This window comes from Corvus kubaryi, unplaced genomic scaffold (assembly GCF_017639235.1).
Source record: "Corvus kubaryi isolate FWS band 111438036 unplaced genomic scaffold, C.kubaryi_AGA036_p1.0 split1-131, whole genome shotgun sequence".
Classification (NCBI taxonomy): Eukaryota; Metazoa; Chordata; class Aves; order Passeriformes; family Corvidae; genus Corvus; species Corvus kubaryi.
This window is the reverse complement of record NW_024582073.1, coordinates 2,706,008-2,719,641: the sequence shown is the minus strand read 5'-3', so window position 1 is coordinate 2,719,641 and position 13,634 is coordinate 2,706,008. Positions and strand designations below refer to the sequence as shown.

The 13,634-nt window shown below is 37.0% G+C and overlaps 1 protein-coding gene across 3 annotated transcripts in view; it reads left to right on the top strand.

Moving 5' to 3' along the window:
- Nucleotides 1-8,669, top strand: part of TUSC3 (tumor suppressor candidate 3) — a 198,372-nt gene extending 189,703 nt beyond the window's left edge. For all 3 annotated transcript variants that reach the window (XM_042053380.1, XM_042053379.1, XM_042053382.1), the window contains exons 9-10: nt 1,104-1,194; nt 8,384-8,669. In XM_042053380.1, coding sequence (XP_041909314.1) covers nt 1,104-1,194; nt 8,384-8,399 — 107 coding nt within the window. In that variant the 3' untranslated portion in view covers nt 8,400-8,669. The remainder of the gene's footprint in view (nt 1-1,103; nt 1,195-8,383) is intronic.
- The last annotated feature ends 4,965 nt before the right edge of the window (nt 8,670-13,634 follow it).

Here is a 13,634-nt window from a genome sequence, read left to right as displayed (position 1 = left end):
GTTTATTAGGTTTGTACATGGCTAGTTTTCTCAAAATAACTGTAAAAATTTTATATTCCAGTTGACATGTGTCACTTTCCACATGGTCTGCTTTAATGAAAAAATGCATCATTGTCAGTTTCCTTGGCTTTATGTTTGCTCATCCTTCACTCAAAGTCAGCATACTTTTGAAGCATGAATATTGCAATTAAATAGCAAAAAGTTGGCTAAAGTAGGAATAGTATAAGAAGAGTTTCAAAAATCAAAGGAACTCACTAGAATCAAAACATTAATGTAGATGAGCTGCATCTCAGTTATATGCATCAGTTTGTAATATGTCCCCCTTTTTAAAAAATTTATTTACACGCAGTAGAGCAGGCTATCACAATCAAGAAGGTTTTATGCTATTATTCCGCAGGGTGCAAACAGATGTTCCAATTTTTTTTTTGTTTAAGCATTTACTTTGTTAGTTCATTCTTTGCCTGAAAAGACTCAAAGCACTTTCACCTGGATGCTATCAGAAGGTCTGCATCATTGTTATTTACCTTCAGAACCTGAAGATTTATATTGCTAGTGAGCTAAGAGTAAAAAGTGATTTGGCTGCCAGCCTTGGAACTTAGAACAGTGAAATTTTTAGCCATTAATAAATAGATAAAGTAGTTCTAAGCTGCCTTTACTGCTACTTCAGCCATAGATGGTTGACTAGAGAGAACATGATTCCATTAGTCAAGGGACATTTTTCTAAATGTAATTTTTTTTCAAAAAAGAAAAAGCAAATACCTGAAATGACATTATTTGATATGTATAATTTAATGGGTTATTAAATCCATTATCAGCAGTAAGGTGTTTGCACCCACATACATTTGACTTTCAAATTTCTACTCTTTTTTTCTTGAAAATACATTTACCCTGACAGGTAATTTTTTACTAATAACCATAAATATTATTTCCATATCGGTTTGAAATCCTGTCAGAAGATAGTGGGCTTCAGTAGTCAAGGCAGTAACATTTTGTATTTAACTGTGTCAAATTCTCTATAAATGATTGACATAAATAATATTCTTTGTAGAGATTGCAGTTTTAAATCTTTTCTGTGCTAATAAACAGAGTTGTTTTCTTTCCAGTAATATGTCTGGTAGGCCTCGGTCTCGTGGTCTTTTTCTTCAGCTTCCTGCTGTCAATATTTCGCTCCAAATACCATGGCTACCCATACAGGTAATCTGTCATTAAATTCTCATCTTAAAGATCGTAATAGCTTTATAGAAGTTTAAGAATTGCTTTCAGGTAAACAATCTTTAATCTTTACCACTGAAACCAATGGAAGGTGGTAGAAGCAGGAAGAATGGTGATTAATTTAAGGAAACCAAAAAGGGCTGGAATGCTACTGTTGGCATGACTGTTAAGGCAGACCAGTTAAAAGGGTTTGAGCTCAGATGTGTGACATATTCAGTGCACCCGGAAAAATGCAAAAAGAAAACATGCTTTAGTTTATAAGGCTTTATTAAATGTTTATTTTTGTATAACTAAGCTGTACATAAGACAGGGCACAAAACAACAAAGTGGTGTACAGTGCTAAGCTTTGACTTCACTAAAAGTACCCTTTTCTTTTGTCAGCCACACCATGGAGGAGAGGAAGGATTGTAGTTTTTCTGAATTATACATACACCTGTTAGTTAAACAGTTGCAATTTTTCTGACAAATGAAAAAGTAGATTTCTCTGATTAGGCCACATGATTAGTACAACAGCCAGTTTTATATTCTGTGTTATGTTCTACTAAAAAGGATTCAGCCTTGCAAAGCCAACTTAGATGTAATTTCAGCTATTACAATTTTTCTGTTAGAATTTGCTCTGAGACTTTACAACTATTTTCATTTTTACAGAGCTTGGTCTCTTTAGGCTGTTTAATTGACATTTAGGTTGCTTCAGATTAGTTTTAGCATTTAGTAACACCATACTGAAAACAAGGAAATTCTTCCCGTTGCAATATGTGCACAAGGTATGCTCCTGCTTTTTAGTAATTTCTGGTAAGGAAAGAGGTCTGTAAAGGGCCCAGTAGCATCATACTGCAAAATTTCATCAGTATAGAGCTAGTAGTTTGCCATTTGGGATAGTCTGTCCCGCCTCTCAGTATACTCTCTGGAGATTAAATCTAGCTTGACTTTCACCTGCCTGGGTGAAAGGCAGGATCCAGTTTTCCTAAGTGTGAGGTATTCGTACCTCCCATTAGCTACTTAAGTCTTAAACTTTAAAGAAGCATGAATTATGAGCTTAATCTGCAGCTCAGAGCTCACTTGAGCACTGCCAAAGAATGGCAATCCGTGGTCTGAGCTCCCTTCCATCTTCTAATAACAAGTTAATTAAATGGAAAAGGCAGTTGGTGGTGGTGGTGGGTTCCTTGCCATGCAATTTAGTAACTACTGAAGAGAACCTGACAGTTGTACTAGTTTCATTTTTAGTTCTTTCATCTTAGGAATGTTCATATCACCTATTAACAACATGCTTATATATCTGTGCCAGACCTTGCGTTGCATTTGTGAATGTTTGCAATAGGGTTTTTTGGCTGCTGTCTAATACCTAGGATGTCTGGTGCTGAACAGCACTGTGAGCATTAGTATGCTCTGTGAGTTTGCATGCCAACACAATACCACTGGTGTTCCTGCAAACTTAATCACTGAGGTCTATTACGTATCTTGTAGTATCAGATACTATAACCTTTGGGAATCTTAATTTAAATAATGTAGGACTTTTACCTCTTTTCTTGCTAATCTGTTTGCTGTAAATACTAGGTGGAGTGGATTTATTTTATTCTCCCCACAATCAATCTTGAATTTATTGAAATACCAGACATCTTTTAATGGGAGTTTCTAGCAGAAGTTGGAGGTGTATGTAGATTTCATACTTCTCTTTTAGTATCCAAGCTAAGAATAAAGGACAGCAAGAACTGGAGCTAGGGGGAGCTGACGCTCACGGCAGTGTTTAGCCCAGATAGTGTCTTTGCCGCTGCGACTTCCCTGAGTGTCCTTCATAAGAGCTGGTCCTCAGCACCCACTCCCCGTCAGGGACACCAGGGTGATGCTGTGCACACCCGCAGACAAGCACACACACACACAGCGGGTGCCGTGGCAGCACACAACCAAACACACACAGAGATAGAAATCCAAAAGAGCAGTCCAGGAACAAAGAGGCAGGAGGGGTCTTCCGTACAGAGTTCCAAAGAATAGGTTTATTGGAGGGATCCAGGGACGAAAGATCCGAACAATCGGGGGTTCCAAGGTTATATAGGGGGAGGTACCATGGGCAGGCAAAGCACCCTTAACCAATAAGGTGAGGGCCAGGGGGAGGAGCAGACACAAACTGACAGGGTTGGAGCCAATAGGGAAGGAAGGGGGTGGGACCGGGGAACCACAAACCAATAGGGCTTCAAACAATGTGGGAGGTTCTAGAAAACATGGATATTCAATAAGGAACATAAAGAAAAAGGGGAGGGTGGCCAACGGGCCAACCAGCTGACATTAATCTATATAGCAGAGCAAAGATCTCACCATAACCAAGGGTGAGATTCTAAACTTCAGTACCGGCCCACCAACAATCCCAGACTGATCCAGGGCCTTGCAACTCCCCGACAGGTCCCATTGCGGCCTCAACCGCTGCAACAGGAACAATTCTATTAAAAGCTTAATTTAAAAATATTTAGTTTGATAGGTGATGCATATCAAAAATAAGTGTACCTGTTAGTATGCTAAAGCTGCTTAAAAAAGAAATAAATCCAGGGCAATGCTGAAAAGAATGATTCATCACAATCCTGATAAAATCAAGTAGTGCCACATCATGTTGTTACTGTGATGAAATTATTAGATCCATAAACCAAATTCTGTCTTAAGGAGCTAAGTAGACTCAATACCACAACTTACAAATCAGTAACACCGATCAAGTAAATTCATAAAGAAATGAACAGTGTGTATGCATAAATTCATGAGAAACATTTAATAGCTGGCTAAGTGTTACACAGTTTTCTTGGGGTATTTTTTATAATGTTACGGCTTCTGCACATTTAAGCAAGATCTTTTGGGCTTAGTTGGTCTGTCCTAGATTCTTCTGAGTTTTCATGGTAATAACTTAATCATTCAAACTTAAATCCTCACTCAATGCAGAATTATTGGAAACCATCACTAGAGCTGATCCTTTTGTGCTCTGCTGTTATCAAATTTCATTTATTAGTTTCACAAATGTGCAATTTGCTTATCTGGTTTCCAGTGTTAAATCTTTTATGCTTCTGTTGGTCTCTTGGGTAGCTCTGACCTCATTTTCTGTTACTTTAAATAAACATACTGTTGATTCTTTGACCCTTCAGTGGTCTCAACCATGTCATCTTCATCACAATCCCATAGCGTTTTTTAGAGAAGCCTCTTCATTTTTTGTGGATAGTTCTTACGAATTTTACTAAACATGCAAAACACTAAAGAGGACCAAGTATATAAACTCTGTTATTTTCTCATTCCCCTTTTAATTTAGTATCCTGCTTTTTAACTTCAGTCATATATGCTAAAATACATTAATCTTTTTGTTTGATGCCTCATCAATTGATCCCAGTGCAGTTATATCTTAAGACGTGAAATCCGTCTATCCTTTTCCTTTCACTGGTTGTAGATTTCACCTTGAAACTATCGGTCTTTATGTGATGAATTGTCCTCAGGCTAGTAAAACTTTGCCTTTAACAATACTAACAACAATGCATACTGATGATCTGTCAGGAAAAATGTAACATTATGTTGGCCTGCCTAAAGCAACAGTTAAAGAAAACTGAAATTGCTTTAATGCTATATGCATGACCTCAAGCATCAACTTCACTATCCTACTTAAAAAAGAAAAAAATTCAAACGTCCTAAATTGTTTCTGTTCTCTGGAACTGAACAACTCAGTCGTGCCTGTGTGAAACATCATGCAGTGGTAAAAAATGAAACAGTAACAGAACCTGCTGTTCATCCTCTTTTCTGCAGTGACTTCTATGTAGCAAAGATAAATCAAAACAGAGGTGGATAAACATAGCCGGAGTCAAAAAATTGAGAAAGACTTTTTTTTTCTAATGTGCATAAATACAAGTACTGAGAATTCTGTACTTTCTTTGACCCTAGTAATGCCATTGTTAATTTCTATAACAGAAAAGTGTCCCTAGGTGTGCTAGATATGAGTGCAGGTCTATAAGGTGCTCTTTAGAGGGCATGTGTGTAGGAAGGGACAGTAATTTTGACGGACGTTTTTTGATGCACCTCAGACATTTTCCAATTCTGATTTGATTCTTTCACATGATTTTCTTCTTGACTAGGGTTGGGAAAAAATGTTTAATTAATATTCTGGTAAAATACCCTTATACAGTAAAGCATTCAAATGGGAAAGGTGATGCAAAGTGGGGGTCATCAAGAAGGTTACTCACTGAGCGAACACAATCATGATGGATGAGCTCACATACAGCAAATCTCTCTGCAAGAGCCATTTTTGCCATGGCAGGACTTTTTCATGGCTGTACTAATCCACCTTTTTTATGAGAACCAGATGAAATTTTTCATTTTGCTATAACTTTCACTTTAATTGATATAATTAACTATTGAAAGATTATGTAATAATTTTATTTTATACTGTTGAACATTTTCCCTTTATAATTCTTTCTGGATAAGAAAAGTGTGTTGATATATGTTAGAGAATGTTTTTTTGAAGCCTTCTCACCCTAGTATTAAAGTGAATAAATGATACATTAAATATCAGATACTCAGTGACTGAGTAATAAAATTTCATTATATCAACACAGGATTTCATCAGTCAACTCATACACATGGGAGTGACAGAGAGACTATTCTTCCCTATAAACCAAAAGCATGAACTCTAAGTTAACTTTGCTAGTCAGGAAGGAGCTTGGAGGGCTCTCTGGAAACCACACCTTAGGCAGTTTCAGTCCAAAAAGCCTACAGAATATGAAAGAGAGGGTGCTAAGAACAGAACAGACGACATCAGTACACTAGCACAGTATTGTATTACTGGGAATTTTAGGCATGTAAATATTTGTAACATTGCTTCAAAAGGACGCAGTCTTATCCACGCTTTACTGATATTAAAAAAAAGTTCTTGGTTTTTTGTTTTTTGGGGGTTTTTTTAGCTTTGGCTACAAGTAATTAACTGCCCTATATTGTTTTTTCTGCTTTGTTTTCTGAATGAAACTTCTAGCAGAGTTTCATTACTCTTAACACTTTAAATTGTTCTTTCAAGCCTACATTTTATCATTTGTTGTTTTAATCTCAATTTAAATGAAATGAGCACCTAAAAATTCTGTTTTTCCATAATTTTTCATTAAGTAGCTTTTGAAGGAATTCTTTTAGAACCTGCCTGCGGTTGAATGTTTCATTATCCAATTATCGTTCATAGCCACTGTATTTTAGTATTATTTACAAGAGTAATGTGAAATTTTTTTGGTTAAACCATAAAAAATAATTAGCCTTCTGAACTATGTATTGATGGAATGGAAAATACATATTCTTTATTGGGTAGCAGAGAAAATGAACTAAGCTGTGCAAAGCATGATAAATAAAAGATGGCCTTATTTTCATCAAAAGCCCATAAATGTTAAGTCAGACATAAAGTATTCATTCATTGCTTGGGGAAGAACAGTCAATGCAACAGGACACACAAATTGCAAGATGCCCCAGAGCTTGAAAAATCCTCACATTCACTGTATACACATCTACCCTTGTTGTAATTAAATTAGTTTCAGTAAAGAAATCCTGTAAAATATTGAAATTGAAATTAAGTGCAAGTGAATAAAATAATTATTTCTTGGAAATATACTGGAAAAAATATTAGTATGTAGAATAAAGAGTATTTGCAGACACAGAAAATTAAATTTATTAATAAACCTGAGCACACTAGTAACAGCTTTTTAGATATTCCATGTTGATTTCATGCACAATTAAATTGAGTCACCTTAAGTTTATGAATTGGTACATATACTTCTGATAAATACCAGGATTCACATTCTCACATTCTGATCTATAGTGCCCAGCAAAATTGGCTACTTTCAGTGTTTCTCTTATCCTATGTCATGTCTCATAGCTGCTAAAGATGCAGTTCCCTTATAGACAGAAAGTAAGGGTCAACAGCTATGGTAGTAGCATTTTAATCCAAAGTGACACTGCTGTATTTGTATTTCTTTGCTGTTATATCATTGAATCTTTTACACCTCTTAAGTCTATCAATGCTACCTCCCTGATTATTGTAATCTTCAGCCCTTCCCACTCTTCTCTCCAAACTTTTTCACTACTAGTAGTCCTCTCTCTTCTCCTCTCGGATCCTTTCCTATACATGACCTTACACATCTTTCTAGATCTGGGTTATCTTTTTAGTTGCATGTGCTCAGCACTCTCTTACTTCTCCCCTCAGCTCTCTACAATTCATCTCTTCATGAAGTTGTTCTCGCTGGCTTTTCCCTTTCATTAATCCCTTCACCCTCCAGCACCCAGCCAGTTGCCATCTGTTTTGCCTTGGTTTGTATATCTTGCCTAACAAGCTTGTCAGCTTTTTGCAGCAGTGATCTTTATACTGATACAGTCTTTTAAGCTTGTGGCGCTTGTATTTATGTTTTGTAATGATTAATTAATTCCATTAATGGAAAAACTGGTGAAATTGCTACAACATGTATGCTAGTGCACACTGCAGGTCTAGGAGTTGAAAGACCTACCAGGCAAAGCTAGAGGCAGTACTGCCATTCAGTAGTTCCTTGCTTTTGCGTTTGTACAGTTTGTCTATAGTCATGCACAAGTCTCTCTCTCTCTGTGTTCCTGTTTCCCAATCTATGGGACTTGGTAAAGCACTTAGAAAGGTGTGACACACAATACGTATCTACATTTTCGAAATACAAAGTTTCCTTCCAGATGTACAGAAACAGCAATATCATTGGAAACTTCTTAATTTATTAAAATACTGAGGATTTAAGAGTCTGCAACCCTACAGAGCCTTGCTAATTGCTATATACTCTCCCAGCTCTGGGGCCACTTCAGCAGTAAAAGAAGATGGTTTTAAATAAACCTGAAACATCCCCTGGGAGAGACTTCTCACTTAAAGTACTAAGAGCAGATGCAGAACTTGATTAAAGAGAACAGATGTTTGAAGAGTGTTTTGCTTTCTAATTTTTTTTAAATAGACAAATTTAAGTTTCAATCACTCATGTTTTATTTGATAACTTTCATGGTTGCTTAGTAATTACTAAATGGAATATAAGAACTTAAGAGATTATTACACAAATGTCAAATGACTTTTCAAATTATGTTTTGAAGTCCTTGTTTATTCTTTTCAAATAATTTTGGTGCTATGTTTTATATGCATTTTTCAGCATTTAATCATGTTTTCCTTTCTTTTCAGCTTCTTAATTAAATGAATTCAAGCGGGATTCATTTAGAGCTGCTTACCATGAAGATAAGCTATAACTGCTATTTTCAGCCCACCAATGTCACATGTATTCAAGAATCTTTTGTTGGTTCATCTGTTTTTGTGATAATTTATATAGTATGGTGATAGAGAAATGAATGCAGTTTTATGCAATGAATGCGTAATTTATAGAAACATATAGTAAACATCTCATTGGGAAGCACTAAAATGTAATGAATATGATGTGCTCAAGAATTTAAATAAATTTCAGTATAATGGTCTTCTGTTTAAGTCTTCCTTATTAAATGTACTACATGGATCTAAAGGATATTTCCAAGATTTTTCACCTGAATTTTGTTTTGAGATGTGTTTTAGAGCTGAACAAAATAACATTAGTTCTTTAGCTACTATTAAGAGATATAAACTGGTGGAAACTGTCATTTTTAATGACTACACCATGCCCCACTTTGCTTTGTAACGGAGTACTTTGTATAGAGTCTCTGATCACCTCTGACAAGCTGAGCCACTAACATAAAATGATATTCTACACATTTTCATCCTGGAGTTCTTTTCCTGACTCAGCAGTATATAGCATACATACATTACAAATTCATCTCTCTCTTAGGCCAAAGGATGCAATTCATACTGGAATTCATTGTGGAATCTTGAAGGCAGGAGGTCTTACATCAGTCAGAACTCAGATCCTTTTAAGCTGAGTCTGTGGTGACAAAATGGGAGGGTGGGGGACAACAATATTTCATAACCCAAAACATGCTTATTTTCTGACGTAGCAGAAGAAGGAAGGTACTATCCTGAATGATGCTTGTAACAGTACAGTACAGATGAGTCTGTTGGAACTGGAGTTACAGCAGTTGCCAGTTTTATGTGTCCACCCAGCTTTGTGAAAAGCTTATACAGGAATTAGTAACGCCATTTAAAAATGCCATTTTTTTAGCTGTTCACATCTCATATTATGTGAATTACTCATAAATCTTTTTATACACCTACATAGTATATGCTCAGTGGCTCAGGAAACAAGCATTATCACATGATACTCCACCTCAGTCCTACTTCTTTTCCTCCCTACTGGTAGTTTTCCAGATGGTACTTTTCCAAGGTACTAAGCACTCTTAGTAGAATTTGGAATTTCTTCATTCATAATATAAAAATGCCTCTAAATATGAGGATAAGATTGACTAGACTTTACAAAACTCACTTCATCTAATGCTTTTACCTGTTTCTTCTCCAGAAATACTGGTATGTTAAGAACAGGAAAACATTTTAGGGAAAAAAAAAAAAAAGAGGAAAGACAGCTTATATCTTAAAATCAGAGCAAGACCTACTAGTTACCCTAGTGGAAACACTAAAAGGCTGTAGAGCAATATTTAAATTAGAAGCGGGTTAAAAACTGAAACTCAAAACACCTGGTTCACAGGCTGATGTGGACTTTGAAGGGGGTTGCAGCCTTTTCAGAGGTGCTTCAGCTGTTATTCAGGAAGGCAGATCAGCTTGCCCATGACGCCAGTCGACTGGCACATGCCAGTGCAAGGAAGCCAGGACAGAAATTGCAAGAGCTTTATGTCAGTGCTAGAAGCTTGAGAGATGGATGGAAGAATTAAATTGTATGGTATTGAACAATAGTACTGGTATAACAAGCATTCAAAACCCTGGTGGGAAAATCAATAAATCAGTAGGACAGTTATCAGGCTAATGAGTTAAGGTTGGCACAGCCAGATGTGCTGTTGACAGAGTGGGGCTGTATGGGAATGGTTACATAGAGTGCAACAGCACAGACATCTTACAGGAAAAACAAGTAGCAGAGCAGTAGGTCTCCATGGTTGGAAGTTGTGTTCTAAAAAAGAATTAGAACTGTGCTACTTGATCAAGACAACAGCAGTGACTGGAAGGTGAAAGAAGGGAAACTGCAAGTTTCAGACAGGAGGTAATAGTGAGAGATCTCAAGATCTCATGTTAATGAAACTAAGTATTGCAGCTTATGATGAGGGAAAGCATTCCAGTGAAACATGACTGCCTGCTGGAACAACTAATAGGTCTCAAATAGTATCCAAATCAAAAGCAGCAGCTTGAGTAGTGCATGGGTGCTAACATAATATGTAAGAGATATTCATGGGATAGCTACTCTGTAACAGCAACCACAGTGCAGTAGGGTAAATGTTGTTCCAGGACAGGACAATTAAAGTGAAATCTGAAATAAGTTGGGGTGTTTTATAAATAAAGACAGCTAATAATGCAAACAAACCTGCCTCCCCAAACAATAACGAACAATAGGCAAAAAGCAGACACCTACAAACAGCCTGGCGGCTGTTAAATACTTCATTAGAAGCACAGATAAAATATGTGCCACAATTCAAAAAAAAAAAAAAAAAACCAGCACCACATGCAGGTCAAGTGTAATATAACAAGTCTAAAAAAATCATCTGAAAATGATGCTCATGGTGGTAGCGTGGTAGCATGGTAGCACAAACATCATAACATACACCAAAAGCAGGGAACCAGGCAGGGAACTAGTCAGAGAGTTGATGACAAGGGTGTAAGAAGGGGCACCCAGTGATAAAGACTATGACAGAGAAGCCAAATTCTCTGCAGCAGCTAGGCCAGAAGGTTTAGGTCAATGTGGTCTAGTACATTCTATGTAATTGTTTTAAATAAATAAGCTAGGTGCTGGTAAGATCTTGGGACCAAATGGCATCTATCAAAAAGCTCTGAAGGAAATCAGAAGTGAAATTGCAGAATTGCTGAGCAAGGTGCCTTCACCTATCATTACAGATTGCCTGTGTGTCGAGGACTGACAGATTGTGAACACAGCTGTCACCTATAAAAATGAGAGTCTAGAGGGAAAGCTAAGCTACAGACCAGTGAACAATTTCCAATCCTGATGGGATGGTCAAGTTGGCAATAAAGAGTAAGCTTACTGAGAGCAAGGATAAACATAGCTGTCTGAAAAAGGTGTAGAACTTGTATAAAGGAGAATTTAAGTTCACAAAGCTTGTAGATGGCTAAAATAGTGTCAGAAAAGCACAAGGATAAAAATCCCTTGGAAAGGATTTATTAAAGAACTCTAATAGGGAATTGGAAGAGATGTTCTTTTCTTGACTTGAAAACCAATTAAAAGATACCAAGAGAAGGATAGAGCTTACTGGTCACCTTTTTTGGCAGTAAAGTCAGAAATACAACCTTCCTGAAAACTGGTGCTGGGACCATTTGAATACATCTTCATCAGTAATGTGTAGAAAATGCATGTGCAGTGCAACCTGCATTACAGATAAGCTCACGGTACTGTGCTGATAGGGAAAAAAGTCCACTAAAACTTTGATGGGTAAGACTGGGAGGTTTTGATGGGTAAAAACTTGGGAATGCATCTAGGAAAAAAAAAATCATACCTTGTTCACCTAACACTCAGGAAAAAGACCTTGTCATAACTGAACATATTTTAGGAGAGTTGTCAGTGTGTGCTGACAGCCAAAGAGAAGATGCTGGGTGTCATCTGTAGAAGGGTTTGGGTAACAAGATGGGACAACACCACAACTACACAAAATCTGTTTATTCCTATTGAGTTTTGTATGTAGTTCTGATCTACATATCCCAAAGACTGAGAAGTTCAAGGTACAGGGAGTTGCTCAGGGAGATAGAGTTCCTCCTTATGAAGGGACATTGAAAAGACAATTCTTCAACTGGAAAAGAAAAAAAAAACAACTGAGGAGTGAACATAATTGTGGCTTACAAGTTTATAAATGCATTAGATAAGCTGCATAATAAACATTCACCAAATCCTACAATACTAGAACAAATTTTAAAGGAATTGATATTCTTACCACTTTTGCAACTTCTCTGCGACAGGAAGTTGAGGAGTTTCTTTCCACAAGAAACTTTAAAGGTGCACTGTTTACCATCCTTAATGCAGTAATTCTGGATGCTGGAGGGAATATGAGGGAAATAGACCACATTCTCTCTAAATAGTACCTCCAGTCAACCCAAACACAGAGTTGGGTGGGCTTTTGGTCTGACCCCCTCGGGCATTCTGTGAGCTCATTAAGAGCTGTGAAGGAGAAGGGAGACCTGAAATGAGATCTGTATGATCTACTGCAACTTTTGTTCTCTTGACAGCACAAATAAGCAGGCCTGGAAAGCACCAGCAATAAAAGAGGAGGCAGACACAGGTATTGGCAGAGCTCAGGAGGATAAAAAGCATTTCAAAAGACCCCAATCCCAAAGCATGTGGTCAGGCAAACCCTGTCAATAAAAAAGTACAAAAATTAGAAGAACATGAATACATACAATAGCGTATTTGGATCTCAAGTGCTGAGTGACAAGAATACATGCTGTCATGTTTTAAAATATGTACATAAATGCGTCATTAACAGCTTCAAGACCATTCATCCCCATATGTGATGAATCAAAAATCTGTGGGTCCTCTTATGCAAATGCACAACATGTTATGAAGACCGGGAGTGAATACTGTTTGTCAGAAGTTAGAAGTCTTTCCTTCCTGCAGCATTCATAAGGAACTGATAACTCAGTTCCTGTTGTATTTTATAAGTGATAAATTCCAGTGCTATGAGCTTGTCACCCTAGTAACTATAGCTTTCACAGTAGTATACGGACTGTGTTTTGTTAAGCTAGGCTGGAGTTTGGTTTAAAGAATAAACCAAAGCAGTGAGAAACACAGCTGGAGCAGAGGCAGTAAGAACTGCAAGTCTACAGACAGCAGGCAACACAGAGTCCTCCATTTTTTATACATGCTGTGCTGTGTGCTACCAGACACGCATGCTTCCTCTCACCCTCAGGTTTAGTTATCTTTCTACAGACCTTAGCAAGCATATGCAAAAACATTAGCTCCATTTTCTTTCATCCTTATGTATCAGGAGCTTCTTATTTGTGTCCTGTTTCTGTATCACAGGCCTCAAAGTTTTTATGCAAAGCTAACTGTATTTGAAGAAGTTGTATGTTTTCTTGCACATTGTTAGTTTTTTAACTAGATGTTTATGTAATTGGAAAAACATGTGTTGTCATTAAAGGGACCATTTAGATGAAAATTAAATAAACCTGAAGGTGGAGTTAAGCAAGAAGTGTCTCTTAAGAGTACTCAGATTCTAAATGAGCAGGTATGGTACTAAAAATCTTAATGGCATTTTCACTAGTTCACGCTTGCGGTAGTGGACACCTACAAACTTGTAATAAAAGAAATCCATACTCGAGGATCAAAGTATAGGGGGTTCATAGAAGC